This window comes from Nomascus leucogenys, chromosome 6, assembly GCF_006542625.1.
Source record: "Nomascus leucogenys isolate Asia chromosome 6, Asia_NLE_v1, whole genome shotgun sequence".
NCBI lineage: Eukaryota > Metazoa > Chordata > Mammalia > Primates > Hylobatidae > Nomascus > Nomascus leucogenys.
Window position 1 is genome coordinate 45,930,770 of NC_044386.1, and position 24,889 is coordinate 45,955,658.

At 43.4% G+C, this 24,889-nt stretch overlaps 1 protein-coding gene across 8 annotated transcripts in view; it reads left to right on the top strand.

Moving 5' to 3' along the window:
- Positions 1–24,889, top strand: part of DNAAF4 (dynein axonemal assembly factor 4) — an 81,599-nt gene that overhangs the window by 54,821 nt on the left and 1,889 nt on the right. The window contains exons 6-9 of one of the 8 annotated variants that reach the window (XR_004030424.1): positions 1,293–1,402; positions 8,569–8,722; positions 10,759–10,833; positions 12,842–13,117. Coding sequence is in view for 5 of the 8 variants with exons in the window: in XM_003266953.1 (XP_003267001.1) it covers positions 1,293–1,402; positions 8,569–8,722; positions 10,728–10,833; positions 12,842–12,951 (480 nt within the window). In the remaining 3 variants the exon portion in view is untranslated. Of the gene's footprint in view, positions 1–1,292; positions 1,403–8,568; positions 8,723–10,727; positions 10,834–12,098; positions 12,130–12,841; positions 13,314–24,889 lie in introns of those variants that run through there. The other 7 variants (XR_004030426.1, XM_003266953.1, XR_004030425.1 and 4 more) reach the window with 7 other exon arrangements.

Here is a 24,889-nt window from a genome sequence, read left to right on the forward strand (position 1 = left end):
CTACTAAAAATACAAAAAATTAGCTGGGCGTGGTGGCACGTGCCTGTAGTCCCAGCTATTTGGGAGGCTGAGGCAGAAGAATCGCTTGAACCTGGGAGGCGGAGGGTACAGTGAACCGAGATTGTGCCACTGTACTCCAGCCTGAGCAACTGAGTGAGACTCTGTCTCAAAAAAAAAAAAAAGTTTAATAATGTATAAATATGGCCAGATGCAGTGGCCCACGCCTGTAATCCCAGCACTTTGGGAGGCCGAGGTGGGCGGATCACAAGGTCAGGAGATCAAGACCAAGGTGAAACCTCGTCTCTACTAAAAATACAAAAAATTAGCCGGGTGTGGTGGCGGGCGCCTGTAGTCCCAGCTACTCGGGAGGCTGAGGCAGGAGAATGGTGTGAACCCGGGAGGTGGAGCTTGCAGTGAGCCGAGATCATGCCACTGCACTCCAGGCTGAGTGACATAGCAAGACTCCGTCTCAAAAATATATATATAAATATTGCAAGATTAAAATCACCATCATCGGCCAGGCATGGTGGCTCACGCCTGTAATCCCAGCACTTTGGGATTCTGAGGTGGGTAGATCAGGAGGTCATGTGTTCAATACCAGCCTGGCCAAAATAGTGAAACTCTGTCTCTACTAAAAATATAAAAAGTAGCCAGGCATGGTGGCACACACCTGTTATCCCAGCCACTCGGGAGGCTGAGGCAGGAGAATCACTTGAACCTGGGAGGTAGAGGTTACAGTGAGCCGAGATTGCGCCACTTGCACTCCAGCCTGGGTGACAGAGCAAGATAAAAAAAATAATAATTACCACTATCAAGTAGTACGTTAATCTGCTCTGGCGGCTATAAACAAAATACCATAGACTGGGTGGCTTAAACAGTAAACAGTCATTTCTCATAGTTCTGAAGGCTGGGAAATCCAAGATCAGGGTGCCAGCATGGTTCTTGGTAGGGGCACTCATCATAACTTGCGGACAACCACTTTCTCACTGTGTCCACATAGTGGGTGGTGGAGCTCTGATCTCTTTCTCTTCTTATAAGGATAAACTCATTTGGGGAGCTCTCCTCTCATGACCTAAACTCATTACCTCTGAGAAGCCCCACTTCCAAATACTGATTCACATTGATGGTTATGGCTTCAGTATATCAATTTGGAGGAGAGGTGGGGGAGACACAAACACTCAGTGCATAACAAATGATATTTCCATCCACTGGAGGAAGATGGAAAATCTAAAAGGAAATGTTAATTAAAAAAAGACCTTTATATTCTTCATAAGACTTCTTTCTCATTCTAGTGGCTACACAAACAAGCTGAGGCACGAAGAGCAATGAATACTGACATAGCTGAACTTTGCGATTTAAAAGAAGAAGAAAAGAACCCAGAATGGTTGAAGGATAAAGGAAAGTAAGTTGTTTGAACTCTGATCATGAGCTTTATCACGTATGAAGACATTAGTAGTTATCATAGGACGAGTATGGGGGCTCATGCCTGTAATCCCAGCCCTTTGGGAGGCCGAGGTGGGATGATCACTTGAAGCCAGAAGTTCGAGACCAACCTGGGCAACAAAGTGAGATTTTGTCTCTACAAAAAAACAAACAAAATCAAACATTAGCCTGGCATGGTGGTGAGGCACCTGTAGTCCCAGCTACTCAGAATGCTGAGGCGGGAGGATCCCTGAAGCCCAGTGCAGTGAGCTATGATTGTGCCACTGCACTCCAGTCTGGGCAACAGAGTGAGACCCTGTCTTTGAACAAAAAAAGTAGTTATCACATTCTCTAGATATTTTGTCTGTTTGTGTGTTGTTGGAGAAAGATAATGCAAATAAGCAAATAAGGTAGACAGGGCCTCCATATTTTAAAAGTCAGATAACAAATAAGGCAGTGAGGCTCTAATTTTATTTTTTTATTTAAATGTCATAAAAATGAAAAAAATTACATCTTTCGGAATGCTTATTAAAATTCCTTTTAAAATCCGTTTTACATTTGATGTAAGTCCTTCCTGATGTCTCCCATAAAAACAGTCTTTTTGCAAAGCTACAGCTGTTTTGATTATTCTTGTCCATTTTTTTCTTTCTTTTTTTTTTTTGAGAAAGAGTCTCATTTTGTTGCCCAGGCTGGAGTGTAGTGGTGCAATCTCAGCTCACTGCAACCTCTACCCCCCAGGTTCAAGCAGTTCTCCTGCCTCAGCCTCTCAAGTAGCTGGGATTACAGGCATCCACCACCACACCTGGCGAATTTTTTTTGTATTTTTAGTAGAGACGGGGTTTCACCATGTTGGTCAAGCTGGTGTCGAACTCCTGACCTCTAGTGATTCGTCCACCTCGGTCTCCCAAAGTGCTGGGATTACAGGCATGAGCCCTGGTGTGGGACCTATTCAAATCCATTTTTAAAGATTACCATCTTACTGCCTTCCAGGTCAGTGGTATAAACACAAAAAAGATTACCATATTATCCCAGAAATTATCTTATATCTGGGCAGTCATTTTATTCATTTGTATATGGATTTTTTTTTTTTTTTTTTTGAGACGAAGTCTCGCTCTTATTCCCCAGGCTGGAGTGTGATGGCACAATCTTGGCTCAGTGCAAACTCTGCCTCCCAGGTTCAAGTGATTCTCCTGCCTCAGCCTCCTCAGTAGCTGGGATTACAGGCGCCTGCCACCACACCCAACTAATTTTTGTATTTTTAGTAGAGACAGGGTTTCACCATGTTGCCCAGGCTGGTCTCAAACTCCTGACCTCAGGTGATCCGCCCACCTTGACCTCCCAAAGTGCTGGGATTACAGGCGTGAGCCACTGCACCCGGCCATGAATATTTTAACATACTGATCAAAAACAGTGAATTCTGGTATATTCTGAATGGCAATTTGTGTTCATATTTTGAGGCGGCTATAGATATTATCTATTATATTTCATCATATACACTTCTGTGTTTATTTTCCTATTACTTCTATAACAAACTACCACAAAGTTAGTGGCTTAAAACAACACAAATTTATTATCTTATAGTTCTGTAATTCAGAAGTCCAAAATGAGTTTCACTGGGCCAAAATTAGGTGTCAATTGCATTCCTTTTGAAGGCTCTAGGAGAAAAGCTATTTTCTTAAATTTCCAGCTTCTAAGCTGTTTGCATTCCTTGAATTGCGGCTCCCCAGCCACTGATTGCAGTATTCTGACCTCTGCTTCCATGATCTCTTCTCCTTTTCTGAGTCTCCTGCCTCCTTCTGTCTTTTATAAGGCCTCTTGTGTTTATGTAAGTCCCACCTACATCATCCAGGGTACTCTCTCCATCAAACTCTTTAACTTAATCACATCTGCAAAGTCCTTTTTGCCATGTTAGGTAACATTCATAGGTTCTGGGATTAGAATATGGACATCTTTTTTTTTTGGTTGGGGGTGCATTATCTGTCTACCATAATATCTATATTTTTCCTTTCTTTCTACTTTTTCTTGGTCTTTTCTCTTGTCTGTTACAACACCTGGGATTGTTTTGTGGCGTTTAGCTGGAGTTGGCAATTTTTCTGAAGGTTAGAAGCCTGGAACTGACAGGTTGGTTCTTCTAACTCCCAAGAGTAAAACCATATATAATCTTTCCTCCTCTTTCTCTTCTTCCTTTCTTCCTTCCTATTCATTTATTCAGCCATTAAATAAGCAATTATTGATTGCTTGCTATTTGCCAGACTATAGGCACTTACCAAGAGAAATCAGGAGGAGAGAGACATACACAAATACTTAAAACACTGCGTGGGAAGTACAATAACATGGATAAGAACGAGGTAATAGGGCCGGGCGCAGTGGCTCACGCCTGAAGTCCCAGCACTTTGGGAGGCTGAGGCGGGCGGATCACCTGAGGTCGGGAGTTCACCAGACTGAACAACAAGGAGAAACCCTGTCTCTACTAAAAGTGCAAAATTAGCCAGGCGTGGTGGCACATGCCTGTAATCCCAGCTACTCAGGAGGCTGAGGCAGGAGAATCGCTTGAACCAAGGAGGTGGAGGTTGCAGTGTGCTGAGATCGAGCCACTGCACTCCAGCCTGGGTGACAGAGCAAGACTCCATCTAAAAAAAAAGAATAAGAAAAAGAATTAGGCCCTTTCCTAATATCATGTACAAAAAGAACTCAAAATAGATTAAAGACTTAAATGTAAGAACTAAACTATAAAACTCTTAGAAGAGAACACAGGGTGCTTCCTTACACTGGATTTGGTAACGTTTCCAGGATATGACACCAAAACCATAGGCAACAAAAGAAAAAATGGTTAAGTTGGACCACATCAAAATTAAAAACTTTTGTGCATTGAAGACACTATAAATAGAGTAAAAAGGCAACCCACAAAATAGAGAAAATATTTGTAGATCCAGAATATATATGAACTACTACTCAACAACAAAATAAAAAGCCTAATTAAAAAATGGGCAGAGAGGCCAGGTGCAGTGGCTTACACCTATAATCCCAGCTTTTTGGCAGGCCAAGGTGGGTGTATCACCTGAGGCCAGGAGTTTGAGACCAGCCTGGCCATCATGGTGAAACCGTCTCTACTAAAAATACAAAAACTAGTTGGGCGTGGTGGCGCACACCTGTAATCCCAGCTAATCTGAGTCTCAGAGGCATGAGAATCACTTAAACCTGGGAGGTAGAGATTGCAGTGAGCTGAGATGGCACCACTGAACTCCAGCCTGGGCAATGGAGCAAGACTACTCAAAAAAATAATAATAATTAAAAAAAAAAATGGGCAAAGAACTTAAATAGGCATTTCTCCAAGAAGAGAGACAAATGGCTAGTAAATATAAAAAGATGTTTAACATCATTAACCATTTGGGAAATGTCTTATCAAAACCACTATGAGATGCCACTTCACACCCATTAGGATGGCTACTCAGAAAAAAAAAACAGAAAATAACAAGTGTTAGTATGTGGAGAAATTAGAATCCTGTGTGCTGTTGGTAGAGGTGTTGAATGATCCAGCTGCTATGGAAAACAGTATTGTGGTTCCCAAAAAAGTAAAAATAGGGCCGGGCGCAATGGCTCATGCCTGTAATCCCAGCACTTTTGGAAGGCCGAGGTGAGTGGATCACCTGAGGTCAGGAGTTCGAGACCAGCCTGACCAACATGGAGAAATCCCGTCTCTAGTAAAAATACAAAATTAGCCAGGCGTGGTGTTGCATGCCTGTAATCCCAGCTACTTGGGAGGTTGAGGCAGGAGAATCGCTTGAACCCAGGAGGCGGAGGTTGCTGTGAGCTGAGATCGTGCCATTGCACTCCAGCCTGGGCAACAAGAGCGAAACTCTGTCTCAAAAAAAAAAAAAAAAAAGTAAAAATAGATTTTTTTTTTTCTTTTTTTGAGATAAGGTCTGGCTCTATAGCCTAGGCTGGAGTGCAGTGGTGTGAACTTGGCTTGCTGCAGCCTCTACCCTTCAGGCTCAAGCCACCCTCCCACCTAAGCCTCCCAAGTAGCTGGGACCACAGGCACAAGCCACCGTGCCCAGCTAATTTTTGTATTTCTTGTAGAGACAGGGTTTTGCCATGTTGCCCAGGCTGGTCTCAAACTCATGATCTCAAGCTATCTGCCCGCCTTGGCCTCACAAAGTTCTGGGATTATAGGCGTGAGCCACCATGCCTGGCAAAAAATAGAATTATATGGTCCAGTAATTCCACTTCTTGGTGTATACCCAAAAGAATTAAAAGCAGGAACACAAACAGACATTTATACAACCATGTTCATGACAATAACATTCACAATATCCAAAACATATAAGCAACCCAAGTGTCCATTGAGGGATAAATGGATAAATAAAATGTGTTATGCCCGTAACAATGTAATGTTATTTCAGCTTTAAAAAGAGAGGAAGTCCTGTCACATGCTACAACATGGATGAACCTTGAAGACATTATGCTAAATGAAATAGGCCAGTCACAAAAGGACAAATATATGATTTCACTTATGTGAGTTACTTAGAGTGGTCAAACTCATAGAGACAGAAAGTCAAATGGTGGTTGCGAACGACTAGAGAGGAGGGGGAATGGAGACTTATTCCATAATGGGTATGGATTCGCAATTTGAGGTGAAAAAGTTCTAAACATGGATGGTGGTGGTGGTTGCACAATGTAAATGTAGTTAATGCCACTGAGTTTTACATTTAAGAATGGTTAAAATGCTGAATTTTGTTACATATATTTTTACTACAGTTTTTAAAAAAAGGTTTGTTATAGACACTGTAGATTACCTAGCCAACATTTATTCTCTCCCTTTATCCTTATTAGCTGAGCCCATATTTTGTTGAGGTGTGCAGCCCTTGCCCATGTGACTTAGGATAGTGAGTCTATTCCAAGTCCAGCGATAAATTCTCATTGTCTTCAACAGATCATGACTGCTTTAGTTGCATTCCTGCTTTTAAAAAAAAAAGATATAGGTACAAAAATACTTATTATAATGTTCTTTATATAAAAACAAAAGTATTGGAAAACAAGACCCCCTAAATGTACCTAAGTAGGAGGAAATTGGTTTCAGAAATCCTAGCACTTATGAGAGAATACTATAAGAATAATCCATGTATTATGTATACTCTATAAAAATGTATTTCTCTATTTTCTAACATGGAAAGATGGTCATGTTTTTGAATTTTTAAAAGCATTCTAAACAGCAGTATATAGTAGTGAGGAGTAAAATTGGGGAGGTGGGGGTAGGAGTAAAGAGAGAGAGAGAGAGATGGTGGTGGGGCAGGGGGCAGGCAGGGAGGGAGGCAAGGATAAAGGAAAAGAGAGTTTGAGGGAGAGAAAGACTGATTTTTGTTTGTGTTTTTGTTTTAAGGATATGTACTTTTGGTTAATGAGATGTGAAAGGAGGTAAACTGGGAGTTTTCTGGGAAAGATTTTCTTTCTCTTAGGGAACACATATCAGAAAATGCTATTACCTTTTCTTCCAATGAGTATTATGCCTGTATGTGGCACCTTGAGCTAATATTTCCATGAGGAAAACCAGCCTGATTGTGGTTCCTGCTGAGTACAGTGGAATGGACAGATGGAAGGAGCCTGTGGCCTTCATAACATCTTTGAGTTGCTAATTGGGCTTGGAGCTTCTTTCCTCTGGACTTTTTATTTTTTTATCTTCTTTATAAGGGCCTTAATCCTATAGACTTTTAAAATGTGAGATAATTTATTTCCTTACTTGTTTAAGCCCACTTGAGTTGTGGTTCTATTACTTGCAATCAGAAACGTCGCTGATATGAGGCATTTCAGAAATGTAAACTGTACCCACAGAATTAGCTTTTCTAGTTTGTACGAGTTATTTTCAGCTTGAGTTTAGCTCAAGTTAGATGTGACAATGGTGTAATCTTGCCTTTTATTCAGTTTACTGGCTGCTTTTATGGGTTTACTTTTGACATGTTTAATATTCTAGAGCAGCAAAGTATGCAGTATAATGGAATGAACATGAATACAAACTTATATTTATATGACATTTTTATTTTCAGCAAAGTATTTTCCATTTTCCTGTTTATGTACTTTTTCAAATTTTTGTAAGTGGAAATTATATATAAAAAACAGGCTGGGTGGGGTGGCTCACGCCTGTAATCCCAGCGCTTTGGGAGGCCGAAGTGGGCAGATCACCTGAGGTTGGGAGTTCGAGACCAGTCTCACCAACATGGAGAAACCCCATCTCTACTAAAAATACAAAATTAGCCAGGCGTGGTGGTGCATGCCTGTAATCCCAGCTACTCAGGAGGCTGAGGCAGGAGAATCGTTTGAACCCGGTAGGCAGAGGTTGCGGTGAGCCAAGTTCGCACCATCGCGCTCCAGCCTGCGCAACAAGAGTGAAACTCTATCTCAAAAAACAAACAAACAAACAAACAAAAAGCAAAGACTTTGCATTTTGAAGAAATCCTTTAATCGTGTACATCTCTTTATTTGAAGAGAATTTTGCAACATTTAAACTGAAAGAGTATATCCATTGCAAGTAGCCAAAAAACCCAATTTTTTTTATATTGAAAGGAATTTATTGTCTTACATAACTAAACAGCTAAAGGTGTTTTCTATTTCAAGTAAAGCTTGATCCAGCAGCTTAACTGTATCATGAAGGGCTCGGTTTCTTTCTGCCTTTTATTTCTTTCATATTTCCATAGTATCAGCTTTATTCTAATGCCAGCTCTTCCCACGGTGTTAAAAATGGTCAGCAACAATGTGGGCTATGTGACTTCTTCACTTATATCCAGCAGGGGGAGAAATTTGCCCAACTTTTCATTCTCCAACTTTGAAACCAACCCACAGGCTTCATTCTAAATAGAACAATATAAGTCACACAAGCCCATCCCTGAGTCAATTACTGGAGCAAAAATAATACAAATATGCCTACTGGCTTAAATTACTAATGTCTACCCTTGGAGGTGGGAATGAGATCCATTCCATTCAAATGACAGGCTGGTATATGTGAAAAGAGATGGATTCAGTGCAGCCAACGTTTACCCTAAAGAGAATGCAAAAAGAGGTAAGCCATCCTCTTTGTCAAATACAATTAGATATTATTTCTGTGTTTCTGTTTCAATGTTAAATTGTTTTTCTTCTCTGTTTTTGTCTCATTAGCAAATTGTTTGCAACAGAAAACTATTTGGCAGCTATCAATGCATATAATTTGGCCATAAGACTAAATAATAAGATGCCACTATTGTATTTGAACCGGGCTGCTTGCCACCTAAAACTAAAAAACTTACACAAGGCTATTGAAGATTCTTCTAAGGTATGGGTATCTATTTATGATATATGGTGCTTTAAATATATCCTTCTATTAATTGATTTAAATGGTGATCTTTTTCCGTTCAATTGAAATAATTAAGATGCAAAGATTTTAAAGATTTTCTTTCTTATTGAATCTTTTTTTTTAACTGATTTTTTACTAATGGACAAGGAACTGGTGTTTTTTTGTGACTTCTATGAATAGTTAGTTAGATTAAAAATCAGTTGTTACTGACCGGGCGCGGTGGGTCTCGCTATATTGCCCAGGCAGGTCTCGAACTCCTGGGCTCAAGCTATCCTCCTGCCTCTGCCTCCCTGAGAGCTGGGATTACAGGCGTGAGCCACCGCACCCGGCACCCAGCCCAGATATCTCTACAATCATTTTCTCATTTGCAGGGTAACTTAGTATATTCTACTTTCTATTACTAATATTTCATGTGTATGTCTTGAACTTCTACAGCTTTTTCTTTTTTCCATGTCAAGATAACTTGTTTTAAGGGAATATCATGTGCAAAATCCCTTAGGTAGCTTCTTGAGATTGAGGAGATGGAGGACACAACCAAGTCCTCATCACTTTGATATCATACTACTTTCATGATCCGGTTTTTCTTTGACTCTCACAATGCAAACAAATATTTGTTGAATGAATGAATACAATCTGAATACAAAAGCCCACAAATGCTATTTAATAATTCCTACTAGTAAAAATAAAGCTGTGGACATGTGAAATGATAAGCCGAATAATAACCTTGGAGGGGTATGAATCCCACATAGGAACAACTGAAAAATTCCTTCAGTTGTTCAACATATCTCTTCTGGAAGACCTGATAATAATTATTTGTTTTTATATATATATATGTATATATTTATATATATATTTGTTTTATATATATAATATATCTGTATTTGGTAAATTCCTGTACCAGCTAAGCTAAAAATTTAGGTGAGTGCTTGAGGCTATTTATTTTTTTTTTTTTTTTGAGACGGAGTCTTGCTCTGTCGCCCAGCCTGGAGTGCAGGGGCACAATCTCGGCTCACTGCAAGCTCCACCTCCCGGGTTCACGCCATTCTCCTGCCTCAGCGTCCCGAGTAGCTGGGTCTACAGGCGCCCGCCGTCAAACCCGGCTAATTTTTTGTATTTTTAGTAGAAACGGGGTTTCACCATGTTAGCCAGGATGGTCTCGATTTCCTGACTTCGTGATCTGCCTGCCTGGGCTTCCCAAAGTGCTGGGATTACAGGCGTGAGCCACCACACCCGGCCGAGGCCTGTGTGTGTGTGTGTGTGTGTGTGTGTGTGTGTGTGTGTGTGTGTGTGTGACAAAGTCTCACTCTGTCACCAGGCTGGAGTGCAGTGGTGCGTTCTTGGCTCATTGCAACCCCTGCCTCCCGGATTCAAGTGATTCTCCTGCCTCAGCCTCCTGAGTAGCTGGGATTACAGGTGCCCGCTACCACATCTGGCTAGTTTTTGTATTTGTAGCAGATATGGGGTTTTGCCATGTTGGCCCGGCTGGTCTCAAGCTCCTGACTTTGGGTGATCTGCCCACCTCAGCCTCCGAAAGTGCTGGGATTACAGGCGTGAGCCACCAGGCCCACCCGAGGCTTATTTTAAAATTAGAATTTTTACCATGTTTTTGCTTGTTTTTTTTTTTTTTTTTCTTGATATGGATTCTTACCCTGTCACCCAGGCTGGAGTGCAGTGGCGCGATCTCGGCTCACTGCAAGCTCCACCTCCCTGGTTCAAGCAATTCTCCTGCCTCAGCCTCCCAAGTAGCTAGGACTATAGGTGTGCACCACCACACCCAGATAATTTTTGTATTTTTTTTTTTTTAGTAGAGACGGGGTTTCACCATGTTGGCCAAGCTGGTCTCAAAATCCTGCCCTCAGGTGATCCACCCACCTCGGCCTCCCCTAGTGTTGGGATTACAGGCGTGAGCTACCACGCCCAGCCTTTTGCTTGTTTAAATTAAGAAATTATAACTTTCTTGTAATAATTATATATATTTTGTAAGGCACTGGAATTATTGATGCCACCTGTTACAGACAATGCTAATGCAAGAATGAAGGCACATGTACGACGTGGAACAGCATTCTGTCAACTAGAATTGTATGTAGAAGGTAAGGAATTGATAGAAGTAGTTTAAGTCCCAAGTTATACTCTGAAAAAAATATCATTGGAATTATTTAAGATTGTGACTTTTAAGGACTCCGTTTTTAAATATTTTTAGCATTTATTCTTAGTAATATCTGCAGCATATCTGACAATACATGATTTCTAAATTATATTTAAAAAATTCATTGAAGAAGAGAATTAAAATAAGTGTGAACAACAAGTTTCAGTCTAGAAAAATGCTGTATTAGCTCGGCGCAGAGGCTCATGCCTGTAATCCCAGCACTTTGGGAGGCAGAGGTGGGTGCATCACCTGAGGTTGGGAGTTCGAGACCAGCCTGAGCAACATGGAGAAACCCTCTACTAAAAATACAAAATTAGCTGGGCGTAGTGGCACATGCCTGTAATCACAGCTACTTTGGGGGCTGAGGCAGGAGAATCGCTTGAACCCGGGAGGCGGAGATTGCGGTGAGCCGAGATCACGTCATTGCACTCCAGCCTGGGCAACAACAGTGAAACTCCTTCTCAAAAAAAAAAAAAAAATGCTATATTACCAGACAACTCTTCATAGAAACATGTGTGATAAATGCTGGGTGTGGTGCTTCCCCCCTGTAATCCCAGGAACTGGGGAGGCTGAGGTGGAAGGATGACTTGAGGCCAGGAGTTTGAGACCAGCTTGGGTAACATAGTGAGACCCTGTCTCTTAAAAAAGAAATACATGATAGGCTGGACGCGGTGGCTTATGCCTGTAATCCCAGCACTTTGGGAGGCTGAAGCGGGTGGATCACAAGGTCAGGAGATCAAGACCATCCGAGCTAACACGGTGAAACCCCGTCTCTACTAAAAATACAAAAACAAAATTAGCCAGGTGTGGTGGCGGGTGCCTGTAGTCCCAGCTACTCAGGAGGCTGAGGCTGGAGAATGGCGTGTGAACCCGGGAGGCAGAGCTTGCAGTGAGCCAAGATTGCGCCACTGCACCACAGCCTGGGTGACAGAGCAAGACTCTGCCTCCAAAAAAAAAAAAAAAAAAAGATAAAATATATAAATGATTTGAGATATCATGGATATTTATCTCAAAGAGCTTCTTTGGTCGTACCCTGTATGTATGTATGTATTTGTGTGTGTGTGTGTATATACACACGCCTAAGCTCGGAAATAACTGATCTACCATAGTGCGTGCACATTGCTTATATTTGTTAGATTGTATTAAGGTCTGTAATTTAGCTCCATGTATACAGAAAACATAGCATGTATTTTATTTTATTTTAAATAGATTTAGGGGCCAGGCACGGTGGCTCACACCTGTAATCCCAGCACTTTGGGAGGCCAAGGTGGGTGGATCATGAGGTCAGAAGATCGAGGCCATCCTGGCTAACACAGTGAAACCCCGTCTCTACTAAAAATACAAAAAATTAGCCAAGCGTGGTGGCAGGTGCCTGTAGTCCCAGCTACTCGGGAGGCTGAGGCAGAAGAATGGTGTGAACCCAGGAGGCGGAGCTTGCAGTGAGCCGAGATTGTGCCACTGCACTCCAGCCTGGGCAACAGAAGGAGACTCTGTCTCAAAAAAAAAAAAAAAAAAAAAATGGGAATCTAATTTAAAACTTGGATGGCCGGGCGCGGTGGCTCACGCTTGTAATCCCAGCACTTTGGGAGGCCGAGGCGGGCGGATCACGAGGTCAGGAGATCGAGACCACGGTGAAACCCCGTCTCTACTAAAAAATACAAAAAATTAGCCGGGCGTGGTGGCGGGCGCCTGTAGTCCCAGCTACTCGGAGAGGCTGAGGCAGGAGAATGGCGTGAACCCGGGAGGCGGAGCTTGCAGTGAGCCGAGATTGAGCCACTGCACTCCAGCCTGGGCGACAGAGCGAGACTCCGTCTCAAAAAAAAAAAAAAAAAAAAACTTGGTACTTGTCCTGAACCATGCTACTAGTGGTTATTTTTAACAACTATTGTCTAGATAAAAGAAGTGCTAATAAAATATTTATTGTATTGATCATCATTGCTATATAAACACAGGCCTACAGGATTATGAAGCGGCACTTAAGATTGATCCATCCAACAAAATTGTACAAATTGATGCTGAGAAGATTCGGAATGTAATTCAAGGAACAGAACTAAAATCTTAATGACTATTAGAAGTAACTAAGTATTGTTATAAATTTTTTAAAAACAACTGGAGGCATCTTTGTACATATTATGGCCAATTGTACAGAATCGCTTTGTGTTTAGTACTCTAGTTCTGTTGAGGGCAAAATATTGTAAATCTATAGAAAATAAACTGTTTGACTTGAATCATTTCTGAATAAGTAAATCTAAATAAGAATCTATTTTAATTCCTTATTTCTTCATATTAATACATACGTATACCTTTTTGTGTTACTGAATTAAGCTTGCCCTTGTAACAAAATATGTTTTGGTATAGTTACCAGGACACTTACTGATTAATTTTTAACAAGGTAGAATTTTAAAATAAAATATTTATAAATAACTTTTGTTTGTATTAATATACCATCGAATTGACTGAATGGTTGACTTTGGTATAATAAATATTGACAGGTTTTCCATTAGTTTCCAAATGCACAGAACCTTATTTTTTGTTCAATACTTCTCTAATGCTTGTTGTTCAAGATTAGACCAGTTCAGCCTAGTATAAAACAACTGTTTAGAAAACCTTATATTCAACTTCAGTTATAGGCTGTGCACCTGAAAACTGATCATATTTCATAACACTATCTGGTGAAGATACATTTTCGAGTGAAATAGTTTTCTAGTACCTCCAAGTAGACAAGGGGGAAAAAAGACAGCAAAGTGTAAGATATTAACCTGGAATATTATGGTGTTGGCATTGGATTGCACCATCATTTGTGTTGTATCACTGGGATTATGCAAGTGTTAAGCACAATAGCACATCTTCCCTTTTGCATGTAGTTACTGTAATTGTCTAATTAAATTTTAAAGGTTTTATTATTATTTTTTTTTGAGACGGAGTCTCCCTCTGTCACCCAGGCTGGAGTGCAGTGGCGCGATCTCGGCTCACTGCAAGCTCCGCCTCCCGGGTTCACGCCATTCTCCTGCCTCAGCCTCTCCGAGTAGCTGGGACTACAGGTGCCCGCCACCACGCCCGGCTAATTTTTTGTATTTTTAGTAGAGATGGGGTTTCACCATGTTAGCCAGGATGGTCTCAATCTCCTGATTTCGTGATCCACCCACCTGGGCCTCCCAAAGTGCTGAATTACAGGTGTGAGCCACCGCGCCCGGCCTTTTTTTTTTTTTTCTTGAGACAGAGTTTCACTCTTATTGCCCAGGCTGGAGTGCAGTGGCCTGATCATAGCTCACTGCAACCTCCACCTCCCAGGTTCAAGTGATTCTCCTGCCTCAGGCCTCCCGAGTAGCTGAGATTACAGGCGCCACCACGCCTGATTGATTTTTTGTATTTTTAGTAGAGACAGGGTTTCATCATGTTGGCCAGGTTGGTCTCGAACTCCTGACCTCAGGTGATCCACCCGCCTCGGCCTCCCAAAGTGCAGGGATTACAGGCATGAGCCACCGTGCCCGGCCTTATTTATTTATTTTTGAGATGGAGTCTGGCTCTGTAACACAGGCTTTAGTGCAGTGGTGCAATCTCGGCTCACTGCAACCTCCGTCTCCTGGGTTCAAGCAATTCTCCTGCCTCAGCCTTCCAAGTAGCTGAGATTACAGGTGTGTGCCACCACATCCGGCTAATTTATATTTTTAGTAGAGACCGGGTTTTACCATGTTGGCCAGGCTGGTCTCGAACTCCTGACCTCAAGTGGTCTGCCTGCCTCGGCTTCCCAAAGTGCTGGGATTATAGGCAAGACCCCCCGTGCCTGGCCTCACAAATTTAGTTTAAAGATCTAATTGACCTTTATCAGTGACTTGTGAATCAAGCAGCATCTTATATAAAGATTTAGAAGAGACACTGCTAGAGATGGCAGAATAAAATGGCCTTTGCAAAATTATGATTAAGACAGTGAAAGAGGCTGGGTGCAGTGGCTCAAGCCTGTAATCCCAGCACTTTGGGAGGCCAAGGCAGGCACATCACAAGGTCAGGAGATCAAGACCATCCTGGCTAACACGGTGAAACCCCATCTCTACTAAAAATACAAAAATTTAGCCGGGCATGGTGGCAGGCGCCTGTAGTCCCAGCTACTCGGGAGGCTGAGGCAGGAGAATGGCGTGCACCCGGGAGGCGGAGGTTGCAGTGAGCCGAGATTGTACCACTGCACTCCAGCCTGGGTGAAAGAGCCAGACTCCGTCTCAAAAAAAAAAAAAAAAAAAAAAAAGACAGTGAAAGAGATTTAACTTAACTGAATTTATCTTGCTTTTAACCTCCAAGCTGTCCTTGTTCATTCCTGGGTGTAGGCTGAACTAACTTTAAAAAACTTAGTTTATAGTTTAAACAAAGACAGTGACAGCCCTTTCCCAAAGCCGACCTCCTTCTTGCCTGGGGACTAAATTGCCTTTGTAGGACTAACATTAGCCACAAGATTAAAAATTATAGTTTATGCTGGGCATGGTGGCTCATGCCCATAATCCCAGCACTTTGGGACACTGTGGTAGGTGGGTCACCTGAGGTCAGGAGTTAAGAGAGCAGCCTGGCCAACATGGTGAAACCCCGTGTCTACTAAAAATACAAAAATTAGCCGGGTGTGGTGGCAGGTGCTTGTAATCCCCAGCTACTTGGGAGGCTGAGGCAGGAGAATCACTTAAAACTGGGAGGTGAAGGTTGCAGTGAGCGGAGATTGGGCCATTGCCCTCCAGCCTGGGTGACAGGAGTGAAACTCCATCTCCAAAAAAATTATGGTTTATAAGTCATACTGCTGGAGGCCAGGCACAGTGGCTCATGCCTGCAATCCCAGCACTTTGGGAGGCCAAGGTGGGTGGATCACCTGAGGTCGGGAGTTCGAGACCAGCCTGACCAACATGGAGACACCCCGTCTGTACTAAAAATACAAAATTAGCTGGGCCTGGTGGCGCTTGCCTGTAATCCCAGCTACTCGGGAGGCTGAGGCAGGAGAATCGCTTGAACCCGGGAGGTGGAGGTTGCAGTGAGCTGAGATGGCGCCATTGCACTGCAGCCTGGACAACAAGAGCGAAACTCCATCTCAAAAAAAAAAAAAAGTCATACCGCTGGAGGCTACAAAATTCTGACCCTCCCTAAACTGCTCCTAAGATCAGTGCTTACAATATTTTGCAGACCCTGCACTTAATGAATCAGCTGGCACCACCCAGATCAATAAACTGACTCATCTAATCTTGTGGCCCCCCACCCAAGAACTAACTTAGCACAAGAAAACAGCTCCAATGCTCTATAATTTCATCTCTAACCAATGAGCACTCCTGGCTCACTGGCTTCCCCTCACCCACCAAGTTGTCTTTAACAACTCTGCTCCCTGGCTGGGCGCGGTGGCTCACGCCTGTAATCCCAGCACTTTGGGAGGCTAAGGCAAGTGGATCACGAGGCCAGGAGTTCAAGAACAGCCTGGCCAAGATGGTGAAACCCCGTCTCTACTAAAAAAACAAAAAAATCAGCCGGGTGTGGTGGCGGGTGCCTGTAATCCCAGCTACTCGGGAGGCTGAGGCAGAGAATTGCTTGAACCCAGGAGGCAGAGGTTGCAGTGAGCCGAGATCGGGCCACTGCACTCCAGCCTGGGCGACAGAGCGAGACTATCTCAAACAAAACAAAACAAAAAACAAAACTCTGGTCTCTTGCACAGCTGGTTCTGTGTGAATTACTCTTTCTCTATTGCAATTTCCGTGTCTTAATAAATTGGCTCTGTCTAGGCAGCAGGCAGAGTAAACCCCTTTGGGGGTTACAAAAACAATTGGTATTTATAAGGTAGTTGAAGCAGGAACAAGAAACAGCATAATACGAAAAGTGGGTTGGTTGATGTAACTTCAGATCACTTTCCTTGCAAGAGTTAAAACAGCGGGGACTTCCCTATCCTGCCAGCTAAAAGGGGCCTGTTTTGGGATTTGGCTATCTTCTCTCTCATGATTTATCAGAAGATCAGAAAAACAACTAAATTTTGGGCCAGGCTCAGTGGCTCATGCCTGTAATCCCAGCACTTTGCGAGGCTGAGATGGGCGGATCACCTGAGGTCAGGAGTGCAAGACCAGCCTGGCCAATCCCATCTCTACTAAAAACATAAAAATTAGCCAGACATGGTGGCAAGCACCTGTAATCCCAGCTACTCGGGAGTCTGAGGCAGGACAATGGCTGAGACAGTGAAAGAGAGCTAACCTAACAGACTCCATCTTGGTTCTAACCTTTAAGCTGTCCTTGTTCCGGCCGGGCGCGGTGGCTCACGCCTGTAATCCCAGCACTTTGGGAGGCCGAGGTGGGCGGATCACGAGGTCAGGAGATCGAGACCATCCTGGCTAACACAGTGAAACCCCGTCTCTACTAAAAGTACAAAAATTAGCCGGGCAAGGTGGCGGGTGTAGTCCCAGCTACTGTGGAGGCTGAGGCAGGAGAATGGCGTGAACCCCAGGGGATGGAGCTTGCGGTGAGCCGAGATCGCGCCACTGTACTCCAGCCTGTGCGACAGCGAGACTCCGTCTCAAAAAAAAAAAAAAAAAAAAAAAAAACTGTCCTTGTTCCTTCCTGTGCATAGGCTGAACTAACTTTGGAAGGAACTTAGTTTATAGATTATAGTTTGAAACAAAGATGATAACAACCTTTCCCCAAAACCTTTTCCTTCCTGCCTGGGGATTAGACTGCCTTTGTAGGACTAAGAAATTAGCCACAAGATTAGAAATTATGGTTTAGGAGTCATGCCGTTGGAAGTTACAAGATTCTGACCCTCACTAAACTGCTCCTAAGATCAGTGCTTGAGATATTTTGCAGACCATGCACTTGCTGGATCAGCTGGCACCACCCAGCTCAATAAACTGGCTCATCCGATCTTGTGACTTCCACCCAGGAACTGACTCGGCGTAGAGGGCAGCTTCAATTCCTATTGATTTCATCTCCTACCTAACCAATCAGCACTCCTGGCTCACTGGCTTCCCCCGACCCACCAAGTTGTCCTTAAAAACTGTGATTCCCAAATGCTTGGGCAGTCTGATTTGATTAGTAATAAAATGCCGGTCTCCTGCACAGCTGGCTCTGTGTGAATCACTCTGTCTCTATTGCAGTTCCCCTGTCTTGATAAATTGGCTCTGTCTAGGCAGCAGGCAAGGTGAACCCATTGGGCAGTTACACTAGTGCAAGAGGTTCAGTCCAAATCAGTGGCCTTCCATACATTTTATTTAACACATCCCAGAAAGAGGTTGTGAATTATATCAAGCAAAAGGGTTCTGTCCCAGACCAGGTTTGGGATGATTTTTCTTTCCCACATGTTAGCTCTTTGCTGACAGAGGTCAAAATATTAGTCCTAATACAGAGATATTGTCTAGTAGTTTATAGTGTTATATAAACCTATTCTGTCTTGGTTCCCTAGTGTAGACGAAAATCAGAGTTGAACAGTAGTTAAAGTGAAAAAAAAATGCTTTTACTCAGTAACTTATAATAAGGAAAAAGAGACCTCAGCGTGGAACGAGGCTCAGTTCTTTTCATTCCTGTGAGGCCTGATAATAAAACATGAAAAAGAACTAGGCTCAGTTCCAAATATGGCATGGACAAGTAGGGATTTATAGCCAAGGAGTAGGTTGGGTAATGAAGGTGGTCAGTGGATGAAACATTACTAAGAGAAAACATTAGGGGTTAGAGGAATTCTGGTTAAATTGACCTAACAGGTTTCTTGCTGAAGATAGGTATCACCGGGGGGATGGTAGGGAATGAGGAATCTGGTCAAATATCAAGGGTGATCAGATATTGACGGTGGGGATTCTGGCTAAAGGAACTTGGCAGGATTCTTGCCATGACTGGGCTCTTAAGAGCAAGGTATGTGGCTGGGCATGATGGCTCACGCCTGTAATCCCAGCACTTTGGGAGGCCGAGGTGGGTGGATCACCTGAGGTGGGGAGTTCAAGATCAGCCTGACCAACATGGAGAAACCCCATCTCTACTAACAATACAAAATTAGCCAGGCGTGGTGGCACATGCCTGTAATCCCAGCTACTCAGGAGGCTGAGGCAGGAGAATTGCTTGAACCTGGGAGGTGAAGGTTGCGGTGAGCCGAGAATGCGCCATTGCACTCCAGCCTGGGCAACAAGAGCAAAACTCCACCTCAAAAAAAAAAAAAAAAAAAGGCAAGGTGCAGCCGTGCACAGGGTCTCACGCCTGTATTCCCAGCACTTTGGGAGGCTGAGGCAGGCGGATGATGAGATCAGGAGTTGGAGACCAGTCTGACCAACATGGTGAAACCCTGTCTCTACTAAAAATACAAAATTTAGCCGGGCGTGGTGCATGCCTGTAATCTCAGCTACTCAGGAGACAGGCAGGAGAATCGCTTGAACCTGGGAGACAGAGGTTGCAGTGAGCTGAGATCGTGCCACTGCACTCTAGCCTGGACAAACAGCAAGGTGCAAGGATGGGGCCTAGTCGAAAAAGTGGTTCACAGGAGCCTATCTAGAGTTTGGTCAAGGAGAGACCTCTTAATCACTAGCAAGCCAAGTGCTTTCCAACAAATTTCATCCATGTGGGAAATAAGGGCAAAGGATTTTGCACATACCATCTAGGGAAAAAGTAGGTGCCTTACTTCATTTTCCACTGCCGTATCGGAATACCACAGACTAGGTAATTTATAAAGGACAGAGATTTATTTGGTCATGGTTCTGGAGGCTGGGAGGTCAAGATTAAGGGACTACATGCATCTGGTGAAGGCCTTCTTGCTATATGATAACATGGCAGAAGGTATCGCATAGTAAGACAGCATGCAAGAAGAGAGGAAAGGAAAAGGGGGATGAACTCCCCTCTTTTATAACTAACCCAGTCCTGCAATAACTAACTCACTTCTGTATTAACAGCTTTAATTTATTCAAGAGCGTGGTGTCCCCATGACCTAATAGTCTCTTTTATGTGTGTGACAAGAGTCGTGTTTTGTCACCCAGGCTAGAGTGCAGTAGTGTGATCTAGGCTTACTGCAACCTCCACCTCCTGGGTTCAAGTGATTCTCCTCCCTCAGCCTCCCAAGCAGCTGAGATTACAGGCATGTGCCACCATGCCCGGCTAATTTTGGTATTTTTAGTAGAGATGGCTTTTCACCATGTTGGCCAGGCTGGTCTCGAAAACCCCGACCTCAGGTGATTTGCCCGCCTTGGCCTCCCAAAGTGCTGGGATTACAGGTGTGAGACACTGTGCCTGGCCTATTTTTGTATTTTTTAATAAAGACAGCGTTTCACCATATTGGCCAGGCTGGTCTCTCGCACTCCTGATCTTAAGTGATCCACTGGCCTTGGCCTCCCAAAGTGCTGAGATTGCAGGTGTGAGCCACTGCGCTGGCTTTACTTTAGCTTTTTTAGTCGATATTAAGGACTAACATTGCTCTCTAGTTATCTTCAGCTATATTTACATCTTATTGCTGTAGGTCAGCAGTTCTCAAAATGTGTTCTAATCAGAATACAAATACTCTGGTCAGCATGGTGGCTCACACCCATAATCCCAACACTTTGGGAGGTGGTGGGTCATGCCTATAATCCTAGCACTTGGGAGGAAGTGGGAGGATAACTTGAGCCCAGGAGTCCAAGACTAACCTAAGCAACATAGTGAGACCCCCATCTCTTTTTTTTTTTTTTTTTTTTTTTTTTTTTTTGAGACGGAGTCTCGCTCTGTTGCCCAGGCTGGAGTGCAGTGGCGCGATCTCGGCTCATTGCAAGCTCCGCCTCCCAGGTTCACGCCATTCTCCTGCCTCAGCCTCTCCGAGTAGCTGAGACTACAGGCACCCGCCACCACGCCCGGCTAATTTTTTTGTATTTTTAGTAGAGACGGGGTTTCACCGTGGTCTCGATCTCCTGACCTCATGATCCGCCCGCCTCGGCCTCCCAAAGTGCTGGGATTACAAGCGTGAGCCACCGCGCCCGGCCGTGAGACCCCCATCTCTACAAAAAATAGAAAAAAAGTTAGCCAGGCATGGTGGTGCATGACTGTAGTCCTAGCTACTTGGGAGGCTGAGGTTGGAAAATCGCTTGAGCCGGGGAAGTCAAGGTTGAGGTTGAGGTTACAGTGAGCTGTGCTTGTGTCATTGTGCCCCAGCCTGGGTGATGGAGGGAGACCCTAACTCAAAAAGAATACAAAATATGCTATATTATATCGTATCTTAAAAACAACAACAACAACAACAACAAACCTTTGGCTCTACATGTAGCTATTGCCCCATTTATCTGTTCAGTGTGCAGCAAAACTACTTAAAATTAGTTTTGAGTTCTTCCGTTCTTTCTTTTTTTTTTTTTGAGGTGGAGTCTCGCTCTGTTGCCCAGGCTGGAGTGCAGTGGCTCCATCTCGGCTCACTGCAAGCTCCACCTCCCGGGTTCACGCCATTCTCCTGCCTCAGCCTCCCGAGTAGCTGGGACTACAGGCACCCGCCACCACGCCCGGCTAATTTTTTTTTTTTTTTGTATTTTTAGTAGAGACTGGGTTTCACCGTGTTAGCCAGGATGGTCTCGATCTCCTGACCTCGTGATCCGCCCGTCTCGGCCTCCCAAAGTGCTGGGATTACAGGCGTGAGCCACCGCACCCCGCCTGTTCTTCCGTTCTTTCTTATTCCAATAAAGTTTTCCTCTACCACTTCTTGTTGTAGAGAGGAATACTTATTTATTTATTTATTTATTTTTGAGACGGAGTTTTGCTCGTCACCCAGGCTGGAGTGCAATGTCGTGATCTTGGCTCACTGCAAACTCTGCCTGCTGGGTTCAAGCGATTCTCCTGCCTCAGCCTCCCGAGTAGCTGGGATTACAGGCTTCCGCCATCACGCCCGGCTAATTTTTGTATTTTTAGTAGAGACAGAGTTTCACCATGTTGGCCAGGATGGTCTCAAACGCCTGACCTCAGGCGATCTGCCCACCTCAGCCTCCCAAAGTGCTGGTATTACAGGTGTGAGCCTTCGAGCCTGGCCTTGTTGAAATAATTCTGTTTGAAGTCATCCATGACCTCTGCTTTGCCTAATCAAAGGTCAGTTCTCAATTCATATGCTGTATCTCCCAAGATGATTTCACACTGCTGGGTCATTCCCTCTCCTTGAAACGAGCTGGGCTTCCAGGCCTCACAGTCTTCTTATTTCCTCTTTCTTCACTAGTCACTCCTTCTTGGTCTCATTTGTTTCTTCTTGTTCTTTGCCTTGACCTCTAAAGGGTGGTTTTCCCTAAAGCATAGTCCTCAGGTCTGTTTTCTACCTACACTTTGTAGTCTTGTCTGGTTTAATCATTTTAAATAACATGTTCCAAGTGATTATCTTCAATTTGGGTTTCTCCCTTGAATTCAGCTTGTATATTCAATTGCCTTACATCAGCCTGACTTTCCTCAGATGTTCTCTCAACCTCCTTTAGAGGCTGTGGTCAGACATCTCCTTATCAGAAACCTTCCCTTTCCAACCTACCTAAAGTAACTCTTTGCTGAAGTACTCACTTTCCTCCTAACTCTGTTTTATATTTTTTCCCATAACACTTATCACTTGGCATGTTCTATACATGTAGCCATATATATTTGCATAGTTACCTATGTATATTATCATATGTTATTTATGTATATATTCATGTGTATTTTTATTTGTAAATATATAAAATATATATATTTATACATGCTTTTTGGTTTTCTCCTGCTGGGATTCATTAGAACCTAAGCTCCATTGGGACTAGCTTCTAGTGCCTAGTATAGTCCTGGGACCTTATTATTATTATTATTATACATTTTTTTGAGACGGAGTTTCCCTCTTGTTGCCCAGGCTGGAGTGCAATGGCATGATATCAGCTCACCGCAACCTCTGCCTCTGGGGGGGTTCAAGAGATTCTCCTGCCTCAGCCTCCCAAGTAGCTGGGATTACAGGCATGCGCCACCATGCCCAACTAATTTTTTTTTGTATTTTTAGTAGAGACGGGGTTTCTCCATGTTGGTCAGGCTGGTCTTGAACTCCTGACTTCAGGTGATCCGCCTGCCTCAGCCTCCCAAAGTACTAGGATTACAGGCGTGAGCCACCATGCCCAGCCTGTCCTGGGACTTCAGTGGGCACTGAATGACTGTGTACATAATGAAATTCCAGATGATATGCTTGATTTTCAGCTACTTATCCTGATAATTTCATTATTATTGTTTTTTAGATGAAGTCTCCCTGTGTCACCCAGGTTGGAGTGCAGTGGCATGATCTCAGCTCACTGCAATCTCCACCTCCCAGGTTGAAGAGATTCTTGTGCCTCAGCCTCTGGAGTAGCTGGGATTACAGGCATGCACCACCATGGCTGGCTAAGCATTTTGTATTTTTAGTAGAGATGTGGTCTCACCATGTTGCCCAGGCTTGTCTTGAACTCCTGGCTTCCTGTAATCCGCCCACCTCGGCCTCTCAAAAGTGCTGGGATTTTAAGTGTGAGCCACTGTGCCCGGCATATCCTGAGAGTTTTTTTTTTTTTTTTTTTGAGAGAGTCTTGCTCTATCGCCCAGGCTGCAGTGCAGTGGTGTGATCTTGGCTCACTGCAACCTCTGCCTCCTGGGTTCAAGCGATTCTCCTGCCGCAGCCTCCCAAGTAGCTCGGACTATAGTCACACGCCACCATGCCTGGCTAATTTTTTGTATTTTTAGTAGAGACGGGGTTTTGTCATGTTGGTTAGGCTGGTCTCGACCTCCTGACTTCAAGTGATCTGCCTGCCTCGGCCTCCCAAAATTACAGGGATTACAGGTGTGAGCCACCGTGCCCAGCCAATCCTGAGAATTTTAGCAACAACAAAAATGACCAAACGGTGCACCACTGCCATAGGCAGGAATTTTAGGTTAGTATCCAGATTCTACATATAAAAAGGTAAATTCACTTGCCGTGAATTGGGCACCTACAGTGAAGGGGGAAATGGTTTGTATGGTTTATACTGCAAGAACAGGCTAATAAACTAAAATGTTATTGCATAATTCACTTGGACATCTTGTGCAGTGCCTCACTATTTGATGTTTTGAGGAAGTGAAAAAAATTAATTTTTCTTCTTGCTTGTGCCTTTACCAAATATCAGTTTTGGGGGTAATTGGAAGAAGTTGATGAGTCTGCAGAGTTTGAGCTGTTTCCTTACATCAAGCAACTTTTATGATTAGAAGATTCAACTTTTATAATCCCCTAATGACTCACAAATTTATTCTTTCTAATTGATGGTAATATCCTGAACTGAAACCAACAGGGGAAAATAACAATGATTTTTTTTTTTCCAGAAAGGTACTCAGACCCAATTATCAACATGGTTTAAACAGATGGCAGCTGAAATAAATCTGTGTGTGCAGTAGAATCACAGATTTTAAAGAATTGTATAGCCTGTCACCTACCACTGCTCACACTATGTTGAAGATATATAAAATTAATTGCATTTTTAAAAATATACCACATTATCTCACATCTTTGTACTTTTATCCATATAGTTTCTTCTCCCTAGAATAACCTTCTTTTGATTTAGCTTTATGTTCTCCAGGACACTTCTTCTGATCTCTCTGGTCTCAGTTTGAGCAATTCTGTCTCTGTCTGAAAGGCCTGTGTATACTGCCTACTTTACATTACAAAAATTATCACATATTAATTTGCTAATCTCATTCTCCCAAAATACTTTTTTTTTTTTTTTTTTTTGAGACAGAATTTTGCTCTTGTTGCCCAGGTTGGAGTGCAATGGCGCGATCTCAGCTCACTGCAACCTTCACCTCCTGGGTTCAAGTGATTCTCCTGCCTCAGCCTCCCAAAGTAGCTGGGATTACAGGCACCCACCGCCATGCCCAGCTAATTTTTTTGTATCTTAGTTAAGATGGGGTTTCACCATTTTGGCCAGGCCGGTCTTGAACTCCTGACCTCAGGTGATCCACCAGCCCCGGCCTCCCAATGTGCCGGGATTACAGGCGTGAGCCACCGCACCCGGCCAATATTGTTAATTAAAACAAAAATAACTGTCTTTTATCTCTGTATCTCTATTTGCATAGTACAGTCTGCC